The sequence below is a fragment of the Cydia amplana genome, chromosome 19, assembly GCF_948474715.1.
Source record: "Cydia amplana chromosome 19, ilCydAmpl1.1, whole genome shotgun sequence".
NCBI classification, from domain to species: domain Eukaryota; kingdom Metazoa; phylum Arthropoda; class Insecta; order Lepidoptera; family Tortricidae; genus Cydia; species Cydia amplana.
In genome coordinates this window covers 12,963,821-12,986,143 of record NC_086087.1, presented here as the reverse complement: position 1 = coordinate 12,986,143, position 22,323 = coordinate 12,963,821, and the positions used below count along the sequence as shown (strand labels likewise).

The 22,323-nt window shown below is 42.3% G+C and overlaps 2 protein-coding genes across 2 annotated transcripts; both read right to left on the bottom strand.

The window, feature by feature from the left end:
- Nucleotides 1–6,658: 6,658 nt before the first annotated feature.
- On the bottom strand, nt 6,659–10,376 carry LOC134657182 (basic proline-rich protein-like; the record flags this gene model as incomplete). Its single annotated transcript, XM_063512735.1, has 6 exons — nt 6,659–6,895; nt 6,946–7,053; nt 7,104–7,211; nt 7,262–7,369; nt 7,420–7,615; nt 10,240–10,376. Coding segments are annotated over 6 exons (894 nt in total), but the record flags the coding sequence as incomplete, so codon positions are not given.
- Nucleotides 10,377–10,967: 591 nt separating this feature from the next.
- LOC134656963 (cellular tumor antigen p53-like) lies at nt 10,968–20,488 on the bottom strand. Its single transcript, XM_063512527.1, has 4 exons — nt 20,358–20,488; nt 18,469–18,567; nt 15,254–15,440; nt 10,968–11,209 (listed from the first exon to the last, which is right to left on the bottom strand). Exons 1-4 carry the CDS (start codon nt 20,391–20,393, stop codon nt 10,968–10,970), a joined length of 564 nt encoding a protein of 187 aa, XP_063368597.1. The 5' UTR covers nt 20,394–20,488.
- Nucleotides 20,489–22,323: the final 1,835 nt, after the last annotated feature.

Here is a 22,323-nt window from a genome sequence, read left to right as displayed (position 1 = left end):
TTCTTTAATAAATTTACATTATAAGACATCTTTGTGTTTTTTATTGATTAGGAATCAAAATTAAACCGCAGGTAAGAAATTAATTAAATGATTAATTATTTAATCAGTTTTGGAGTCATGTCCACATTATTGCGAGCAATGTCGCAAATGTGTCCGATCTCTGACTATGAAATAGTACATTACGATACAATTGCGAAAAGTAGGAAATTCGCACGTGTATTGTACATCGTTTTACAGTAGTCACCATCAGATATATCGGAGCGGCGAAGGTGTTCACAATATCTGAACACGCACTCTAACGCCTTAACAATAAAGGCGTGGTCAAATATTTATGAGCTCCTTGGCCGCTCCGATATATCTGATGGCGACTGTACATATGGCCCTTTAAATTTTCGACATACGCACGTATTGGGCTAGTAACCGCCCTAGGGCGGTAAAGTACATATGTACTGTAAAATATACAATTATACAGTAGGTATCCTTAGGTTATAATTTTTACGCGGCGGTTTTACATTAGGTCACACACTGGTCACATAACACTATTCTTTGAATCAGACACCCAAATATCTTAATGAATCTTAAAAATACATTGAAATTGTTTTATATAATGCTTTTATTTCCAATAAAAATAAAATCAAGCAGTTCCTACAATCCGACATAGAAGGAAGATTCTAGGTGCCGGATTACCGATAACATACTGTATTTAAAAACAAGTCGGCTTAGTAATAAAATGGCAGTGTCTATTTGCCTCTCCCTCGAGTATGAGATTGAGCGAGAGGCCAATAGTTAGTCGTTATTAAATATTCCACCAATCAAAGATGGGGCATTATCTATGAAAAGGGACCTTATTGTCGATGGCGCTTACGCCGCACAGCGACGCGCGGCATTGTATTTATGTCGGAGCATCGTTAATAATGGCGTAAGCGCCGTCGACAATAAGGTCCCTTTTCATAGATAACGTCACAATTAAAGTTATAAAACGAAGGCAAGTTAGAAATAAGTTTCGTAAATATATATCATAATTTTAAAGTAAGGGTTGTATTCCACCTATCCAATTCTTTTGTCCAATGTCATTGCGTCTTACTCTCTCACTAAGCAAAATGTGAGACGCAATACACATTGGACATTGAAATTGGACAGATGGAATACCGTCCTAAACAGAAAATGTATGTCATTATTTTTTAATGTCACATTTTGTGTTAATATTGCATAAGATAGGAAGCACAATTTAAAAAGTAAAATCTAATTACTAAGAAGAATAATACTTAGCACTGGAAGTAGCTATAATAGAAATTATCAAAAAAATCTATAATTACCATAATCCTAGATTAAAAATTAAAAAAATCTATAAAAAGTAGTATTAAACTACATCAAAATCTTAGGTAACTAGTTAGAAAACAACCAAAACGAATCCGAATGCAACTCATAATCTCATCAAGAACAACAATCAGTGAACTTATTGAATTTGTTTGTAAAAAAACAGAAATCGAAAAAGGGTACGCTGTTTTTGTGATCCCACAATAATTTTAATTTACAACCATTATGTACTAAATAAATAGCAAGATAACATAGTTGTAAATATTTAAAACACTATTTTTAGCTTTTGTAAAATAGGGCACACGATTATTAAAAAAAAAATGCTGTAATTAGCATCTAAGGCACTCAGTCGTATTTGCTTCTTTTTTTTTTAATGATACACTATTTTTAAATATGCATTAAAAGCCGGCTACGTGTGCGTACAGTCAGCAGCAGAAGTTGCTAAGCGGGCGAGGTGTTCAAAATGATCTCGACGCGACTTTATTGTTAAGATTAATGCAGAGTTCGAAATTATCCAGATAATTAGTCTTTTATAATTATCGCGATGATTATCCGATAAATATCGGATAATTATCCGAGTTATGGATGGTGCTTTATTTATTTTCTTTGAATTCTTTGATAGATTGGGGCGGGGCGTGTTTTATATTTTAGGTTATTATCCAATCGATAATTATCAGGCATAAAAATAACGATAATTACCAAGATAATCAAGATAATTATAATATAATAGATAATAGGGATGTTTCCTGTACTTAAAATAAATTATTTCAAACCGTGCACGAAATAAAGCACCAGATAATTATTAGAAAAACATGGACAGCAGCTATTTTTAAACACAATTTGTATTTAATAAATCGGATTGAAATATAAAAAGTAGGTGAGTTTACCGTGACGTCACTACATTCGTTTTCATATAAATTCCATATTAGCAAATCCTTTTGACAGTTCTAAAAAAGAAGCTGATTTGACTAGTAGGAATGTAGCCTATTATCATTGATAACTAGCTTAGTAAATTCTGCTGCTGACTGTACGTTAAAATATTGACGCAAGCTGTGTGTCGTCTCTTATATTATAAGGATCTGTATATTACAACGCGCACGTATACGCAGGTGTGCTCAGGCCTTAAAAAAAAGTAAAATCTACACATTCCCAATTTTCTGATTTAGTTACAAGCGTTGCTTTAGTTGTCTTCTACTTCTAGCTATTAATAAAATAAAACTAATAGACTACTCAGCCGGAGAGCCCCGGAGCTCCTGTATTTTGTCCCGGAGCGCCCGGATTGACGTCTGGTACTTGTCGGTCTCATGTTCCGGAGTCTTGGCTGCCACAGCTTCCATCATGTTCAGCATGACTTCGAGGCCGGTCACCATGGTGCGACGACCCACGATTGGCAGCTGTGAGATATAGATTAGGTTATATCAGCATAGAGAAAAAAACCGGCCAAGTGCGAGTCGAACTCGCGCGCGGAGGGTTCCGCACCATCAACAAAAAATAGAGCAAAACAAGCAAAAAAACGGTCACCCATCCAAGTACTGACCCCGCCCGACGTTGCTTAACTTCGGTCAAAAATCACGTTTGTTGTATGGGAGCCCCACTTAAATCTTTATTTTTATTCTGTTTTTAGTATTTGTTGTTATAGCGGCAACAGAAATACATCATCTGTGAAAATTTCAACTGTCTAGCTATCACGGTTCGTGAGATACAGCCTGGTGACAGACGGACGGACGGACAGCGGAGTCTTAGTAATAGGGTCCCGTTTTTACCCTTTGGGTACGGAACCCTAAAAAATACATAGATTGCTCACTCCATACATCAGTTTTGGTGTCAAAAAGACTATTATTTTCATAGTGTACATCTTATTACGTTGAGCATAAGACTTTCCGGTCGGCGCTACATCTATTGTCAAATAGCAGTACTGTAGTTCCGCTACTCGATGCTAGATGTAGACTATGAAAATAGTAGTCTTTTTGGTACCAAAACCGATGTATGGAGTGAGCACTCTTGTCTTACTATATTTCTCTATGGTATCAGCAAAGATGTGATTGAGTAGGTAAGGGTGGTATTCCACCTGTCCAATTTCTTTGTCCAATGTCATTGCGTCTCACTTTCTCATTAAGTAAAATGTGAGACGCAATATACATTGGAGTTGGACAGAGAAATTGGCTAGCTGGAATACCACCCTAAGATGTGTAAAATCTATGACAATCTATGTGGCTGTACAGCTCCATAAAGCTTTGGATTCCTCCGAAAACGGTGCCGTCATATGACGGCCGTCATATAGCGGCCGCAAAAGACGGCCGTCTTTACGGTGGCGACATGTGGAAAGTACCACGGCGTCATAACACACCGTCATCCACCAAGGTCAAAGCGGCAAATTTGAAAAATGTAGGCGCGATGGGATAACGTCCCATAGAAAATTTGAATTTCGCGCCTTTTCCTACTGACAAGATTTGCTTGATCATCTATAATTCACTTGGAGGATGAAATATCATCAGACAAGGAAAATAATCGTAGTACGGAATCATTTATTCAAATCTCGTGTCATTTATTCCAAAATGGCGTCACCGCTATCTAATAAAACGTTCACGAAACTATCGACAAGATCATGACGGCCGTCATCTTACGTTACGTTGACAGTCAACGTAACGTAACGCCGTCTAGGAAACCGCGCCATCTTGTTTACATAGACAACGTTCTAGTGACGTCAGTCAACGCTATATAGCGGCCGTAATATGACGGCACCGTTTTCGGAGGAATCCAAAGCTTAAGGTAACTCTAGGTAAGGCACAGTACAGCGCCATCTGTTTTGGATATCAAATTAGGGGGCACGGATTTTCTTACCCCTTTATTCATGGTCAAAAACTTTATTTATCAGACCAGGCAATGATTGTCGGAACTGCCTCCTTGTTTATTAACACATTCACTACCAGGAACACACCTGGTGGGCGCTCGTAAACTTTGCCGAGATGCCGGACAACCCGCCGGGCGGGTCGTTTTATACGCAGCTATAGACGACCGGTTTCTGGGGTAGTGCGCCGTTTTTTGTCCGGTAGTGAATGTGTTAATAGTACATTACATAATTTTTCTCAAAAATGGACGGCAAAGTCGACGTTGCCGGTTAAAAAATTGGTCGCGAAGTGCGTAGTTTATGGTCAGTCAAAAAATTAAAAAGTTAAAAACATTGCAGTCTCGATTTCGGAACTGAATACAAATCCCATTATTTGTCGAGTCCCAAACTTTTTAAAAGTTGAAATGGCCATATCAAATGAAGGCATAGCTCCATTAAACAGCCAAACAGATAATCAATACTTATTATTATAATGTTGATACCGCGACTATTTAGGTGTCTCAAATAGGTTGGCGTATTTTCAGCAGAAAAATACACCTCAATTTTTTTTAAGGCGGCAAAGCATATCTTTTTAATGGTTTTACTTTTTTCTGTGAAAATTAGAACGTTGCTTCTGTAAAATATTTGTATTCTTGTTTTAAACGGATTCCCAAGGTCGTCCGTTTAAAACGAATCCTCAGCCAGCAAGTAGTTACTTCCGAACCTCGACAATAATGTACTATACATATCTAGGGAGGTAAATTCGTAAACACTCTAGATCGCAGGTGTTTACTATAAATATGCGATTCGGGGCTTTACGAATTACCGCCCGCGGTTCGTCTAAAGTTTTACGTCTCGCCTCGGCCGGGAGGTGAGATTTTTTTCCCGCGTAGCTTCACTCGAGGTCACATTTCGGGTTTCAACTTCTACGCCCGGGACCGTTCCCTCGTCCCGGTGTAGTTATTTTATTTATTTATTTTTATTTCAAAACAAGTTATACAGCATAACAGTATAAATACCAAACCGCTGCTAACTTAGGGCCACCCCACATCTAGCGTCTTTCGAGCGTCGGCGTCTACAACTCTATGGCCGAACGTCGACGCGACGTCGACGCAACGTCATTTTCCATAGCGCTGACCAGACGCCGACGCTCGAAAGACGCTAGATGTGGGGTGTCCCTTACACAGAATATTATAAGAAAAAGAAAACGGTATATAATTAATCACAAATTACACAATATTAACATACGATAATGTACCATTTTAAACTGTAGAAGGGCGTGCAAAAACCTCAAACATTCATCACGCACAACCACCTGTCTGCCTGCAAACAAATCACACTGAGAGGCTGACGCAAGTAGCGCATTCAAAAGGAGCAAAGAACGAACCAGAGGGGAATTCCTACGTGCTACAGTACGCGAAGACGGGACTGCCAGGAGACAACTTATACAGGGTGGCCAACTTAGAGGTATACAACTTTTTTTGTCGCCATTTTATTTTGGCGGTAAATATGACAGTTATTGCATGAAAATTAGTTTGTGTAGATACGGCAAATTTATTATGGAGCGTTTTACGACGGAACAACGTGTTTTAATCATTAAAAACAATAGAAACATTAAAAATAACGTTTCCCGGTCGATTAATTTCGAGAAACCGTGACATTGACTGGCCCCCAAGATCGCCTGATTTAACAGCTCCTGACTTTTTTCTGTGGGGCTATCTAAAGGGACGTGTCTATGCTAATAGGCCAACGAACCTTCAGCAATTAAAACAAAATATTCGAAACACTGTCGCTGAGATAACGCCAGAAATGTGTGAAAAAGTGATGAAAAACACGATGAAAAGGGTTCGCATCTGCCATGCTGCTAGAGGTGGACATTTGTCTGACATTATTTTCCATGTGTAATTGCTGACCCTACATATTATATTTAACAAGGAATACTTAATATTTTTTATGTTTTATAGAATAAAATTTCTAAAATAAAGTGTATACCTCTTATTTAGCCACCCTGTACTCGGTAGTTGACCGTGTGACTCACCGGCGGCAGCACCAGCACGTCGTCGGGTTCTATCTTGACCTTCCCGGCGGGCGGGTCCCTGGCGCGGCGCTTGCTGCTGGTGGTGGGGGCGGGTTGTAGCGGCGCGGCGCTCTCGTCCTTGTGCTTGAGTTGACCGTGTGACTCACCGGCGGCAGCACCAGCACGTCGTCGGGTTCTATCTTGACCTTCCCGGCGGGCGGGTCCCTGGCGCGGCGCTTGCTGCTGGTGGTGGGGGCGGGCTGTAACGCGGCGCTCTCGTCCTTGTGCTTGAGTTGACCGTGTGACTCGCCGGCGGCAGCACCAGCACGTCGTCGGGTTCTATCTTGACCTTCCCGGCGGGCGCCGGGGCGGGCGGGTCCCTGGCGCGGCGCTTGCTGCTAGTGGTGGGGGCGGGTTGTAGCGGCGCGGCGCTCTCGTCCTTGTGCTTGAGTTGACCGTGTGACTCACCGGCGGCAGCACCAGCACGTCGTCGGGTTCTATCTTGACCTTTTTCCCGGCGGGCGCCGGGGCGGGCGGGTCCCTGGCGCGGCGCTTGCTGCTGGTGGTGGGGGCGGGCTGTAACGCGGCGCTCTCGTCCTTGTGCTTGAGTTGACCGTGTGACTCACCGGCGGCAGCACCAGCACGTCGTCGGGTTCTATCTTGACCTTTTTCCCGGCGGGCGCCGGGGCGGGCGGGTCCCTGGCGCGGCGCTTGCTGCTGGTGGTGGGGGCGGGCTGTAACGCGGCGCTCTCGTCCTTGTGCTTGAGTTGACCGTGTGACTCACCGGCGGCAGCACCAGCACGTCGTCGGGTTCTATCTTGACCTTTTTCCCGGCGGGCGCCGGGGCGGGCGGGTCCCTGGCGCGGCGCTTGCTGCTGGTGGTGGGGGCGGGCTGTAACGCGGCGCTCTCGTCCTTGTGCTTGAGTTGACCGTGTGACTCACCGGCGGCAGCACCAGCACGTCGTCGGGTTCTATCTTGACCTTTTTCCCGGCGGGCGCCGGGGCGGGCGGGTCCCTGGCGCGGCGCTTGCTGCTGGTGGTGGGGGCGGGCTGTAACGCGGCGCTCTCGTCCTTGTGCTTGAGTTGACCGTGTGACTCACCGGCGGCAGCACCAGCACGTCGTCGGGTTCTATCTTGACCTTTTTCCCGGCGGGCGCCGGGGCGGGCGGGTCCCTGGCGCGGCGCTTGCTGCTGGTGGTGGGGGCGGGCTGTAACGCGGCGCTCTCGTCCTTGTGCTTGAGTTGACCGTGTGACTCACCGGCGGCAGCACCAGCACGTCGTCGGGTTCTATCTTGACCTTTTTCCCGGCGGGCGCCGGGGCGGGCGGGTCCCTGGCGCGGCGCTTGTTGGTGGGGGCGGGCTGTAGCGGCGCGGCGCTCTCGTCCTTGTGCTTATCGCGGCGCGGACACGCGCACACGCGCGCGCCCACCGTCTGCCGCCCGTACACCTGGCCCCTGCACCACACATTGTAATAGGCTAGATGACAAATTTTCATTTATGGTATCAATCGATCGGGTTTGTTTTTAGGATCAAACGTCTATATGGGACCCATTGCATTAAAGTAACACAAAAGTCAGAAATTGCAGTCAAAGGCCGACAGTCGCACTTCACTCGCGAATCGCCCTATACAAAACGGCCAAGAGCCGTGACGTCATCGCCCATCTTGTAGTATGGACAAAACAAGAAAATTGCGTTTTTGTCGGTGAAATATTGCGTTTATGTATATAGTTGCTATACAATATTTTATTGCATGAAATGTAAGGAATCGAATGGTACCCTTACTTTTATCGTTTTTGGAAGTTAAAAAAACTTAAATTTTGAAACTTTCAGGTCCTGTATTTTTGTATATTTTCAATATTTTATTTTAATATCCACATTATTGTGATAAATTGCTCGTTTCCTATCTATTTTACTAGATTTTGTTATAAAATTCAACATGTGTCATCATCCCTATTCACAGAATAAAACCCGTGACACGTAATTCTAATTCTATAGAGGGGTTCTGTCATAGTAAATTTCGTAGTCACAGTAAATTTATTACCATCTATGAGCACACGATTAAAACTCGAAATGAAAATGTATAAAACTATCAAAAAATGTACAGTTGTGTGCAATATACTGTGGCAATATAATAGCGGTGATAAAAATTGTCATAGACTTTTTGTTGTCATCTACACAAGCAGTCGATAGTAAAATGAAAATTAAAAAAAACCATAACTAGATCAATTATATGAGATCTTTTTTATAATTCTTATGCATTACTCTTGACATTAACCCTGGAGTTGCCATGGTTGCCGGTACAAATTGACACTGGGTTAACGATTTAACCGCTTAACCCCGGGTTAGTGGAATGGTGCAAGTGGCCCTAAGCCAAACAAATGAATATATCACTAAAATGTTTAACCCTTCGGGTGGCAGCACCTCCGGTTAAACGGTAGGAGAAATGGCGCGGCCATTTTTTAAAATATGCCTCTGCGTGGCAGAGGCCGCGACGCGGACACTCCCCTAATTGGCGGCGGTCGCGAGAAGGTTCGGTCATAACAAGCCCGTAATTGGCAGAGACCGTCTCGCGGCCTCTGTGCGACGCTGCATTTCGCGCCTAAAATAAAACCGTTAAAACTATGCCTTGCTTGCTCACTCTTGCAAGGTGCATTCGTCAATAAACAAGGATGGAATACCCTAACGGTCGAATTCCCGCGTAAAACAAAGTTTGTTAGAAATGGCGTGATGTTCCCGCCCCACCTCGCCCACCTTACGCGCCGATTGTCGAGCCGCGAACATTCAAACGGAATACGCAGTGACAAAAAGTGAAATAAACTGTGTGAATCGTGTTAAATGTATTGTTTAGTCATAAATACTGCTTTTTAGGGTTCCGTACCCAAAGGGTAAAAACGGGACCCTATTACTAAGACTCCGCTGTCCGTCCGTCCGTCTGTCACCAGGCTGTATCTCACGAACCGTGATAGCTAGACAGTTGAAATTTTCACAGATGATGTATTTCTGTTGCCGCTATAACAATAAATACTAACAATAGAATAAAATAAAGATTTAAGTGGGGCTCCCATACAACAAACGTGATTATTGACCGAAGTTAAGCAACGTCGGGCGGGGTCAGTACTTGGATGGGTGACCGTTTATTTGCTTGTTTTGCTCTATTTTTTGTTGATGGTGCGGAACCCTCCGTGCGCGAGTCCGACTCGCACTTGGCCGGTTTTTCTACAATCAATTGTTTTATTTCCTAATTTTTCGTATTTTTATACATGAAAGTAGAAAAAAATTGGTAATATGAGGTTAGAACAATTCTAGGATAATTCACATAAATAGAATGGAGTTCATTGGTATACAATCAAATAAGCCATTTTATGCTGAATTCAGTGATATATACTTTATATATATCATTCATACATTTTTTTTGGGAAATGGTCATATTTGTAACACGCGCCAAATTCGCGATGATCACCCGTTGAGGCCCCGCCACTTGACGTATATTTTTCCAAAATGGCTGCGCCACTCAACCCATCGTTCAATCTGAGGTGCCGCCATTCAACGACTTGTTAGTCTGTCCGTCTCGCGGCCACCGCCACTTACCGTAGAGACCTCGAGGCGGACAATGCCACTCGAAGGGTTAAAAAACATTTAGGTATATATAACCAGTTTTTATACTATTTTATCTGCAACGGATCAATGAATAATCGAAATCCGTCTGATACCATGTAACTCTAACAATATACTTCCACTTGTTACAGTTTGTACTAGAAAATTGGACTGTCCTTTGTATTGTAAAATATACTTGGTCAACCAGATCTTGACAGTAGAAAAAGGCGGCAAATTTGAAAAATGTAGGCGCGCAGGGATGTCGTCTCATAGAAAATTTGAATTTCGCGCCTTTTTTTACTGACAAGATTTGGTTGACCAGCTATACCTATTAATCCAATTAATTCCTGCACACAGACTATAGATATGTGAATAGACCTCCTGCGGGCGTCCCTCGAAGCGCAATAATACGGAACACCACACGTTTTACTTTAACTTGTAGGACATATGTGCCAAAAAACATAAATTATAATAATCAACTCACGTATGATCCTCAAGCGTGAAGATAATGTCAATAGACCGTCTATTGATCCCACTGGAGCAGGAATTCTTGCACACAAACTGGTAGGCGTGCGAGTAGGCCTCCTGCGGGCGGCCGTCGAAGCGCAATAATACGGAACACCACACGTTTTACTTTAACTTGTAAAAAAAGGTCGGCAACGCGCATGTAACACCTCTGGAGTTGCAGGCGTCCATAGGCTACGGTGACTGCTTACCATCAGGCGGCCCGTATGCTTGTTTGCCACCTATGTGGTATAAAAAAAAAGACATATGTGCCAAAAAACATAAATTATAATAATAAACTCACGTATGATCCTCAAGCGTGAAGATAATGTCAATAGACCGTCTATTGATCCCGCTGGAGCAGGAATTTTTGCAGACAAACTGGTAGGCGTGCGAGTAGGCCTCCTGCGGGCGGCCGTCGAAGCGCAATAATACGGAACACCACACGTTTTACTTTAACTTGTAGGACATATGTGCCAAAAAACATAAATTATAATGATAAACTCACGTATGATCCTCAAGCGTGAAGATAATGTCAATAGACCGTCTATTGATTCCGCTGGAACAGGAATTCTTGCAGACAAACTGGTAGGCGTGCGAGTAGGCCTCCTGAGGGCGGCCGTCGAAGCGCAATAATACGGAACACCACACGTTTTACTTCAACTTGTAGGACATATGTGCCAAAAAACATAAATTATAATAATAAACTCACGTATGATCCTCAAGCGTGAAGATAATGTCAATAGACCGTCTATTGATCCCGCTGGAGCAGGAATTCTTGCAGACAAACTGGTAGGCGTGCGAGTAGGCCTCCTGAGGGCGGCCGTCGAAGCGCAGCAGAACGGAGTACCACGCGTCGGGCAGACCCGGGGCGCCGCAGTAGTATACGCCCAGCGTACCCGCCGCCGCCGACGAGTGCAGCACGTTCTGCACTATGGTCGGGTCTATGCCTGAAAAACAATCACTTAAATTAAAAAAAAAAGTAAGAAAAGTATAGAGCCTGAGCATAGAGAAAAACCGGCAAGTGCGAGTCGGACTCGCGCACGGAGGGTTCCGCACCATCAACAAAAAATAGAGCAAAACAAGCAAAAAAACGGTCACCCATCCAAGTACTGACCCCGCCCGACGTTGCTTAACTTCGGTCAAAAATCACGTTTGTTGTATGGGAGCCCCACTTAAATCTTTATTTTATTCTGTTTTTAGTATTTGTTGTTATAGCGGCAACAGAAATACATCATCTGTGAAAATTTCAACTGTCTAGCTATCACGGTTCGTGAGATACAGCCTGGTGACAGACGGACGGACGGACAGCGGAGTCTTAGTAATAGGGTCCCGTTTTTACCCTTTGGGTACGGAACCCTAAAAAAGTAAGAAAAGTTTAGAGCCTGAGCCTGAGTGGACGCTCGAGTTGGGCGTGCAGCGGGGCGGGGCGTGCGGCGTGCATGTTAAACAAATACAAGCGTATAGGAGCGGCCTTAGTGCACGCTGCTCACATTACGCCCGACGCCACGCTGCACGCCCCGCCGAACGCTCCGCTTCGAGCGTCCACTCAGGCCTTACACTTACACTTACGATTATAAGATTGAAACCTAATAAGTAAGTATGTAAAACAAATACAGGGCACACAGCAACTTTTGGTATGCTCAGTAAGAATGTGTAAAAATTCAATTTCTGACAGTCTGATTATAATTATGGTATTTTGCGTTTGCCTTCGTTTTTTTAGCATTAGAAAAAGACTACGCGATCTTGACGTGTCTTTTTAAAAACGCTTTTTAAAAATCAGTAACTTATGAAAGCAAAATAATGTAAATAATCATTCATAATTGTTACATATTTGATTTGACTTAGTTTTGAAGAGTGTTTTTCAATAAAAAGACACGTCGAGATTGTTAACATTTTTTCTAATGCTAAAAAAACGAACTATAAAATGGAACTCTATTAATCTAATTATTAGATTTAATCAGTAACAAAGTATTAGATTCTAATACTTTGTTACTGATTAAACAAATATCAAAACCATTATAGAAAGTTAATAAATGGGATCTATTTAACCCTGAAGAAACAGTACAAACGACCGCGCGCCACTGTAACATACCAGTATTGGCGCTTTCATGAGTCATCATCATCATATCAGCCTTTTATCGCCCACTGCTGAGCATAGGTCTCTCTTCGAGTACGCCCCTTATCCCGGTCCTGAGCCAATCTCATCCAGAAGTTACCCGCAATCTTCAATTTTTCTTCTTTCAGAGTATGCTATAGGCATCTTTCCACTCTCTTTTCTGACACTAAGACCTGAGTGGACGCTCGGAGCGGAGCGTTCGGCGGGGCGTGCAGCGTGGCGTCGGGCTCACGCGTGATGTGAGCAGCGTGCACTAAGGCCGCTCCTATACGCTTGCATTTGTTTAACATGCACGCCGCACGCCCCGCCCCGCTGCACGCACAACTCGAGCGTCCACTCAGGCCTTACACTAAGTGTATCATGTCTTTCTTGTCACTACATGTTATAGTTCCCCCGCCGCGTCCGTTTGTATGTTCGCGATAAACTCAAAAAGTACTGAACGGATTTTCATGCGGTTTTCACCTATCAATAGAGTGATTATTGATGAAGGTTTAGACATGTTTAGATGTATAATAGGGTATTTGACTACTAGTCAAATCAGTTTCTTTTTTGGAACTGTCAAAACGATTTTGCTACTATGGAATTTATATGAAACACTAGTCAACGTCACAATTAAATTACCTATTCTTTATAGTTTTACGGGTAGTTAGTACGGGTTTTAAAATAGAAATTGTGACTAAAAATAACTGCTGTCTGAGCGTTTTCCAACAAAAATGTATACATTTCATTCATGTCTTCAAAATATTGACTTCTTGGGCTCACGTTACCATAGAGAAATATAATAAGACAAGAGTGCTCACTCCATACATCAGTTAGACTATTAATTTCAGTGTCTACATCTAGCGCCGAGTAGCGGAACTATCAGCACTGCTACTTGACAATAGATGTAGCACCGACCGGAAAGTCTTATCTCAACAGCATAAGACTTTCCGGTCGGTGCTACATCTATTGTCAAGTAGCAATACTGATAGTTCCGCTACTCGATGCTAGATGCTAATAGTCTTTTTGGTACTAAAACTGATGTATGGAGTGAGCAATCTATGTATTTTTTTCTCTATGACTTTACCCATAATGATTTGTACATTCACGCCTCATACATGAAAAAAGCGGCCAAGTGCGAGTCGGACTCGCCCATGAAGGGTTCCGTATTTAGGCGATTTAAGACGTATAAAAAAAAACTACTTACTAGATCTCGTTCAAACCAATTTTCGGTGGAAGTTTACATGGTAATGTACATCATATATTTTTTTTAGTTTTATCATTCTCTTATTTTAGAAGTTACAGGGGGGGGGACACACATTTTACCACTTTGGAAGTGTCTCTCGCGCAAACTATTCAGTTTAGAAAAAAATGATATTAGAAACCTCAATATCATTTTTGAAGACCTATCCATAGATACCCCACACGTATGGGTTTGATGAAAAAAAAATTTTTGAGTTTCAGTTCGAAGTATGGGGAACCCCAAAAATTTATTGTTTTTTTTCTATTTTTGTGTGAAAATCTTAATGCGGTTCACAGAATACATCTACTTACCAAGTTTCAACAGTATAGTTCTTATAGTTTCGGAGAAAAGTGGCTGTGACATACGGACGGACAGACAGACGGACAGACGGACAGACGGACAGACGGACAGACAGACAGACAGACAGACAGACAGACATGACGAATCTATAAGGGTTCCGTTTTTTGCCATTTGGCTACGGAACCCTAAAAATGTGTCCCAAGATTTCCTTTCCAGATCGTCACATTTTTATAGGATTTTTATTTTATTTGTATGAACGTGACGCAGTATGTACGTGACGCACTGGAAAAATATTTTTTCATACAAAATTTTGCGACACATTTTTTCATGTATGAGGCGTGAATGTACAAATGATTCTGAGTAAAATGAGCCCAAGAAGTCAATATTTTGAAGACATGAATGAAATGTACATTTTTCTTGGAAAACGCTCGTCTACGTTTGTCTATTAATTTTTCGGTGCTTTACATGCATGGTGTAAAATAATTTATTTTAAATACAGTCAAATGATACCCTATTTGTTCAGGTTTTGTGTAAATTGGTTATACTACCCGTGCGAAGCCAGGACGGGTCGCTAGTTTGTAATTAAAAATCCTAGCAAACCTTAACGTAGACAGGCGTGTCTCACTCCGCGAGCTTATCCTATTGTCTATTGTTCAGTAAAACCGCACGTGCTACTTACCTGCAAAAAAGGGTCCTAATTATTCTATTTGGCTAGTCCAACGCTCAAAAAACCAGTGTAGGTGCGCTCTCCGATAACGCGCCTTTGTTACGCATCTCGATGACACATTTTAGACTGGTTCTGTAGCGTTCGACTCGCCGGCACTCAGTTACCGAAGTACCGATTTTTTATGCAGGTGGTTGTGGCACGTGGCACGAGCGGTTTTTCTTAACAATAGACAATAGGATTAGCCTTCGGGGTCTATTAGAAAGCTACAAACTATACCTAGTACTCTTATTCTGTGACGTAGAATGTTACATACCAGCATTGGCGCTCTCATGTGTGTGCTGCAGACACCTCTCGACCCTCTTCTCAGACTGCGCATCATCAGAGAAGACGGTGGTGGCCCGCACGAACATAGGGCTGCCAGCTCGCTCAGTCCCAGCGGAACTGGGACAGGTCGCTAGTTTGTAATTAAAAATCCTAGCAAACCTTAACGTAGACAGGCGTGGCTCACTCCGCGATTTCGTCGCTTTGCTACAGTACTAAAAGTACATCCGTTCCACACCAATTTTGGTGGCTAGCCATAAGCCACCTAACGGCCGTATCTGTGCTGATCGTGACAGACGCGTTTTGTTAGAGAGTGAGTCTTCTGTACCTAGTACTATTATTCTGTGACGTAGAATGTTACATACCAGCATTGGCGCTCTCATGTGTGTGCTGCAGACACCTCTCAACCCTCTTTTCAGACTGCGCATCATCAGAGAAGATGGTGGTGGCCCGCACGAACATAGGGCTGCCAGCTCGCTCGAAGTCCCATCGGAACTGGATTGGGAAGTTGGTCTTCATGTCCACATAGATGCGGTTCAGCTGGTGCGAGTACTGAAATAACAAAAAAATGATTATTTGCCAAAAGGGAGTGTTCAAGTATTACGTAACGATTTTTTTTTTTTGTATAAGTATATGAATTGACTCACTAAATTATATTTGCATATGCCAATCTCATTACCGATGTAAATAATGTAAAAAAAAATGTATATAGTTAGATAATAAGAAATTATTTCGTACGCCAAAAGGCACATCATGGCTGTTCCTTAGAATATTAAGTTATAATCTATTTATGTACCTGTGATGAACGAATAAAGAATTGAATTGAAAATTGAATTGGGGGCAGGGGGGGGTCTTGTAAAGCGTTACGATGCGTTACAGGGGCGGGAGGGGGGGTTTGAACTACGCGTTACGTTACATAGTTTTTAATCATATTAACGCGATTAAAACAATAACAAAGGTATTTTAGCGACTTTCCGGTACTTTACGCCACATAATTGTGGCCTTTAGGTAAAAAAATGGTCACTTGGTGGTTACGTAACGTTTTACTAGGGGTAGGGGGGGTACAGAAAAACGTTACGGCGCGTTACATGGGAGGGAGGGGGGGTCAAAAATGTTCAAAAATTGCGTTACATAATACTTGAACGCTCCCAAATGTGTACGAGATCTTTTAAGTATGTTGGACCCGGGTATGTCCTTAAACTACGTCCAAAAGAGAGGTATGGGCACTGTGAGTGTCATCTCGCTTTGTGTGGTAGGGCACAGCACAGCGGATGTCATTCCAGATCTAGAGCAGAGCCACAGAATAACTAATAGTACCTACTACCGTACAGAAAATTCACTCCTTCACAAAAGTCAGATTTAGGTATAAAATTACACCTATATCGCCGCCTGCAAGCAAACTTGAAACTTATAACCGCGCACGAACCGTGGATCTCCTTTGCGCGCCGCAGTTTTATGACCGAGCTGTGAGTGTCGGCACGGGGTCATCACATGACAAGTTTTTAGTTCTTACTTAATTTTAGTTTTATATTCATTTTATAACACTTATTATGCAATTAAAAAAAATAAAATAAAAATTCTTTATTTCAGACCAAAAGATCGATCCATATTTTGTTAGTAACATTTTAGACTTAACACTAAATAAATGAATAAAAAAATAAATAAATAAATGATAAATGAGTTATTTTCTTTTAGTTTTTATACCTATACCCACTGATTTATTATTTTTAAGATAAATATGTAGGAATTACAAACGTTGATTATGTAAACATACATTTTTTATCCGGAGACAGTATGTCTGATTCTCACGGAAGTAAGTTTCGAAGCCATTGTGTATTTTCAATTTTGCGCGAGCGCCGCGTGACACGACTATCGTGCACGCCGAGCGGCAGCCCACTGCCATACGCCTGTCCGGTGGGCGCGCCGGCCAAATGTACCTAAACTGCGGAGTGACACCCCCCTGGCAGAGCCCAACTGGGGAAGTACCTCCACCTTACAGAAAACTGCAGCCAAATAACACTAGACCCTACTCTTGTGTTGTGTTCCTGCTGGTGAGTAAGGTTGCCAGAGCTCAACGAGGGTGGGTAGGGGTAAAAAGGTCGGCAACGCGCATGTAACGCCTCTGAAGTTGCAGGCGTCCATAGGCTACGGTGACTGCTTACCATCAGGCGGCCCGTATGCTTGTTTGCCACCGATGTGGTATAAAAAAAGTATCAGATAATAACTAACATGAATGAAGAAATTCACACAATATATCATGTTTGATATGTCGGAGGGCATTTTCAAGCTAATTTATACACGATTAAGTCCCGTTTTCATTGAATAATAATCTTAACCTTCAAATTCTGGGTAGAGTCATAGAGAAAAAATACATAGAGTGCTCACTCCATACATCCATTTTAGTACCAAAAAGACTATTAGCATCTAGCATTGAGTAGCGGAACTATCAGTACTGCTACTTGACAATAGATGTAGCACCGTCCGGAAAGTCTTATGCTGTTGAGATAAGACTTTCCGGTCGGTGCTACCTCTATTGTCAAGTAGCAGTACTGATAGTTCCGCTACTCGATGCTAGATGTAGACACTGAAATTAATAGTCTGAACTGATGTATGGAGTGAGCACTCTTGTCTTACTATATTTCTCTATGGTAGAGTTCTGAAAGAGAAGAGTCGTGGAGTGTATTGGGCCCCGTACATTCCATGACTCTTTTCTTTCCGCACAGACTCTATAAGTGTACTTATGTATAATAATGTTTATGAAAGCATAATTTGGTAAGTACGACTAAACATGGTTCGAACAGGGCCTCTGATCGTCTAGCACGAGTTGCGTTCTCGCGCGCAAGATGTATGGAGTCGTGTGCGAAAACGCAATTCATGCTAGCAGGTCAGATTCGACATCCGGCCAGCTAGTGTTGTGACTACACACCAGGGATGTTGCGAATATCCGCATCCGCATCCGCAACCGCGGAACTTCCGCATTATTTTCTACATCCGCATCCGCATCCGTATAAAATCGATGCGGATTTAATGCGGACGCGGATGTGGAACAGGTCGGTACAGGAACGTCTTAGCATCGGCGTAAGTGCTAGACTGCTAGGTAATTTAGTAATTAACCAAAAAATCCTATTAGAAATGAGCATTGAGCAGTCAAGCGTGAGTGGGACTTAATGTACGGAACCCTTGGAACCCGAGTCCGACTCGCACTTGGCCGGTTTTTTGAAATAAAAATTACTAAAATGTAATATTTGACGTTTTTTATGGTACTATCTTGACATCCGCATCCGCGGATGTGAGCCTTTAAAAATCCGCATCCGCATCCGCGGATGTCAAAAAATCGGCATCCGCAACATCCCTGCTACACACCAGCCTAACTTACCAAGTATAGTGCCGTGTGGTGCCGGCATCAGAAAAGAATAGCACCACCCCATCTCGTCCCGTGGGTGTCGTATAAGGCGACTAAGGGAAAACTGGCGACAGATATGCATATGAGCAAGGCTCGCCCGTATCCTTAGCGGGGTCCTTGCTCACAAGAGCTGTGCGCGCGCCAAAACGAAAAAAAAAAAAAAAAAAAAAAACTTACTAAGTACTTCTTGCGGTTGGTGTCAGCAGCATTAATCTCGACGGTGAAGTTCAGGCCTCCGGGGAACGTGGTACGCGCCGGTGGACCTCGAGGCGAGACCTAGGGACAAGGACTACATATAAACCAATGATATTATACAGTGTTGTAAGATAAGTCGGGCCCTGGAGGGAAACTACCTTAAATCCTTAAGCTGGCTCATTTTACTTAAAGGAGACATTCCTTTATTTTTAAAAAGAAACAAAACTGCATTCAAAGATTTTCTAAAACTCGCTTGCCTCGCCCGGGACTCGAACCGACTAAAAATTCCAAAAAATAAAAACTCGCAATTTTATTCTACTAGACGATACAGTTAATGTTAATGATAACATTTCTCCAAGAAACATTAGGTCTTAAACTCGTCTGTCGTACAAAATATCCATAAAATCTAATATTTAGTACTCAAGATTTTTTTAGACAAGCCAAATTGAAGAAAAAAAGAAAAATACTTTGAATGCAGTTTTGTTTCTTTTTAAAAATAAAGGAATGTCTCCATTAAGTAAAATGAGCCAGCTTAAGGATTTAAGGTAGTTTCCCTCCAGGGCCCGACTTATCTTTCCACACTGTATAACCATAGATAGATTATACTCATACTTGAGGAGCACAAAAAATACTTCCATATTTACTTCTGTGCCTACGAAGAAATCTGTTATTTTTGATTAATTTTCTCATTCCATCCATCTTTGTCACACTCGTTGTTAAACATAAGGTCGTCTCTTTCTCTTTCGGTGTGCGGGAGCTCGTTAGCACGTGCACATTTCTCGCTTGTCCAGCCACGTCTAAAGGCAACTTGTCCAATTTGTCACAAGGTAAGCGCCTCAATTTTGGAACGCCTATAACCTATCTTGAGTTATAAATCATTGATGTAAACAAGTAATACAGTTTTAGTATAGTGTCATACCTATTACGAAGCGCTGGTGGCCTAGCGGTAAGAGCGTGCGACTTGCAATCCGGAGGTCACGGGTTCAAACCCCGGCTCGTACCAATGAGTTTTTCGGAACTTATGTAAGTAACATCATTTGATATTTACCAGTCGCTTTTCGGTGAAGGAAAACATCGTGAGGAAACCGGACTAAAAGGCCTAGTTTACCCTCTGGGTTGGAAGGTCAGATGTCAGTCGCTTTCGTAAAAACTAGTGCCTATGCCAATTCCTGGGATTAGTTGCCAAGCGGACCTCAGGCTCCCATGAGCCGTGGCAAAATGCCGGGACAGCGCGAGGAAGATGATGTCATACCTATTACAAATTTTGCAAATAAATTATTGTTTGTTTGTTTATGGAGCTGATCTGCGGGCGCAGCATGGTTCCATTTTTATCGCCTGTCACTATGCCCGTCACTTTCGCACTTACATACTTGTTAGAAAGTGACAGGCATGGTGACAAGCGATAAAAATGCGACCGTGCTACCGCCGCTGATGATGATGATGGAGACAAGAGGTGATAAAACAACGCAAACTAATTGTGTTTGGGTTGTTAGAATTGTCTCGATGAATATTAGTTGCCTTTGGAAAGAAAAGTACAGTGAGCAATAAAAGCTTGTACCCAAAATGAAATATATTGCCAAAAACTGATTCTCTTTGCAATTAGCAAATACATAGATGAATACCCTAGGCCTTCCTTCCTTAGCTTAGGTTAATTTAATTTAAATATCTTTATTAAAGACACCATATGGTCCATAACTTTGTTAGTTATAGCTTATCATCTATGTTAGTAACAACAGTAATCAAACACTCAATAACTTAGAAACAAAAGTGGTTAATGCTTATAGCTCTTATTTTGGAAGAAATTAATACTATGCTTGGAGGTGGTACTTCGTTGAAATAAAATTTACACTATAAAATAAAAGAAACTATACCGGCATCATGTCCTCAACGTTTGGCACATTGGGCATGGCATAGGCGATGTCCAAAGTCTCCTCCGAGACATCCGGCGGAGACAGCACCACGAGGTTGCCCTGGCTGTTGAAGGTGCCCAGCGGCCCCAGGTCTTCTATCAGGGTCATGCTGTCCACACTGGAAGCAGTGTTGGCCGAAAGTTAATGCAAATTGAAAATGCTGGCCATTAACCATTATAAATTGAATCGTAAACTATAATCGTCCGATACGGTTTAAGGTTCAATTTATAATGGTTAATGGCCAACATTTTCAATTCGCATTAACTTTCGGCCATAATATGACGTCGAGTTGCGGAAACCAAGCCCGCGAATACCTATAACCTATAACTTTCGGCCAACACTGACTGGAAGGCAAAAAATACTTTGGTTAGTAGGTGCCACGTGTACATGGGTACCTTTTCTTCCCCAGTGGTCTGCAGTGGTGTTGGTAGGAACTCAAGACAAGACAAGACAAATTATTTATTTGTAAACATAGGTAACAGTGTTGGATAGGTACAAAAAGTATTTGAGAACGCTATGTTTCGCCGGCAGGCATACAAATTTGAAATTAGGTATACACATACCAATTAAATTACATTATTATAAGCAAATATACTTAACTAAAGAAATTAATCAATTATTCAAAATCATCAAAGAAATCAATCAAGTCTTTTGAGTCAAAATTTTAGTAACTTGACTCGTTTTTACGAGACTCGGGGCTTGAAAAACTTCCGAGTCTTCTAAATCTCAAGTTGAGTCCTTTATTGAGTTTTTTTCAAACGCAGTCAAACAATTTTAAAGATATTTTCTAAATAACAGTAAAGAAAATAAGCTACTGGATGATTTGTGTATCTGATAACCCATGAATTTTACATGAATACAATGCATTTTGAATTTTTTCACAGAAGTATACTTGCAGACTGTTATTATCCAGTTCTTTAATTGTTAAAAATAATGGAATTAGCTAATGCAGCATGGTCAATACTTATAATTTATTCGTAATTTTACTGCAAAATGTGCCCATTTGTTAATGATAAAAACAACAAAGTATATTCAGGTCAATGTGGAAAAGTCAGTCTTCAAAATTTAATGCAATAAAGACAATCACAGGGCAAAAACTCTCGTGTTTGTAAACATACGTTGCAAAAAAGGTAGAACTGCAGTCCTGCTCTACTGATCTTCTATAAGTAGTGGCAGATTTGTCCTAAGACCCAGTAGGTCCGGCCAAGGGCAGCAAGACATGGGTGGCAGTCTATATGATGTGGGCTGAGCAGGGACGTATTTTGAAATTTGGCACCCCGGGCCAATACGTTTCGCCGCCCCAGAAGTCAAGGATGAAAAACAAAATGCAATCTGCTAGGGACGGCATATGCCGCCCCAGGCCATGGCCCGGATGGCCCTAGGGTAAATAAGCCCCTGGGGCTGAGAAAGATCGGCTAGTAGTTACTACAGGGCCCGGGGCCTAGGGCGGCCAATACTGATCCGCCACTGTCTATAGGTGGAGTATGTGTAGAAATGCAAGGGTTAGAAGTGACAAAAGAATTTACATGGCTTTTTCAGTCCATGGTTGCAAGTTTTAAATTTCGGCGGTGGCGCCCTAACATAGCTAGGCTATTCGAAATAGATAGGTAACATGGTGAGGAGATTGCCTCACGGCGCCCTCTCTACTGTCTATGGCGCCCCAGTACGCAGTTTGGGAGCCCCTGTTATAGACTGTCGTCTCCACGTAATCTTAGATCAATTTTTTTTTAAATGAGTGTACCTGTACATCTGGTTTATGTCATACTCGAATTCAGCCATATTCCCGCTTTCTTGTTTCAGCATGGTGTCTGCCTAAAACTGAGAGAAAATTGTTGAGAAAGAGAAAAACCAAAGATATTTCCTTTTAAACACACACTAGTCTGTGCGGAAAGAGAAGAGTCGTAATGTATGAGCTCCCTTACACTCC

Coding starts and splice junctions, on each gene's coding strand:
- LOC134656963 (XM_063512527.1), bottom strand. CDS start 20,393: ATGCCCAATGTGCCAAACGTTGAGGACATGATGCCG. Junction 15,441..18,468: donor CCAACCGCAAGAAGTACTTA/GTAAGTTTTTTT, acceptor TTGTTATTTCAG/TACTCGCACCAGCTGAACCG. Junction 11,210..15,253: donor ACATGAGAGCGCCAATGCTG/GTATGTAACATT, acceptor ATTGTTTTTCAG/GCATAGACCCGACCATAGTG.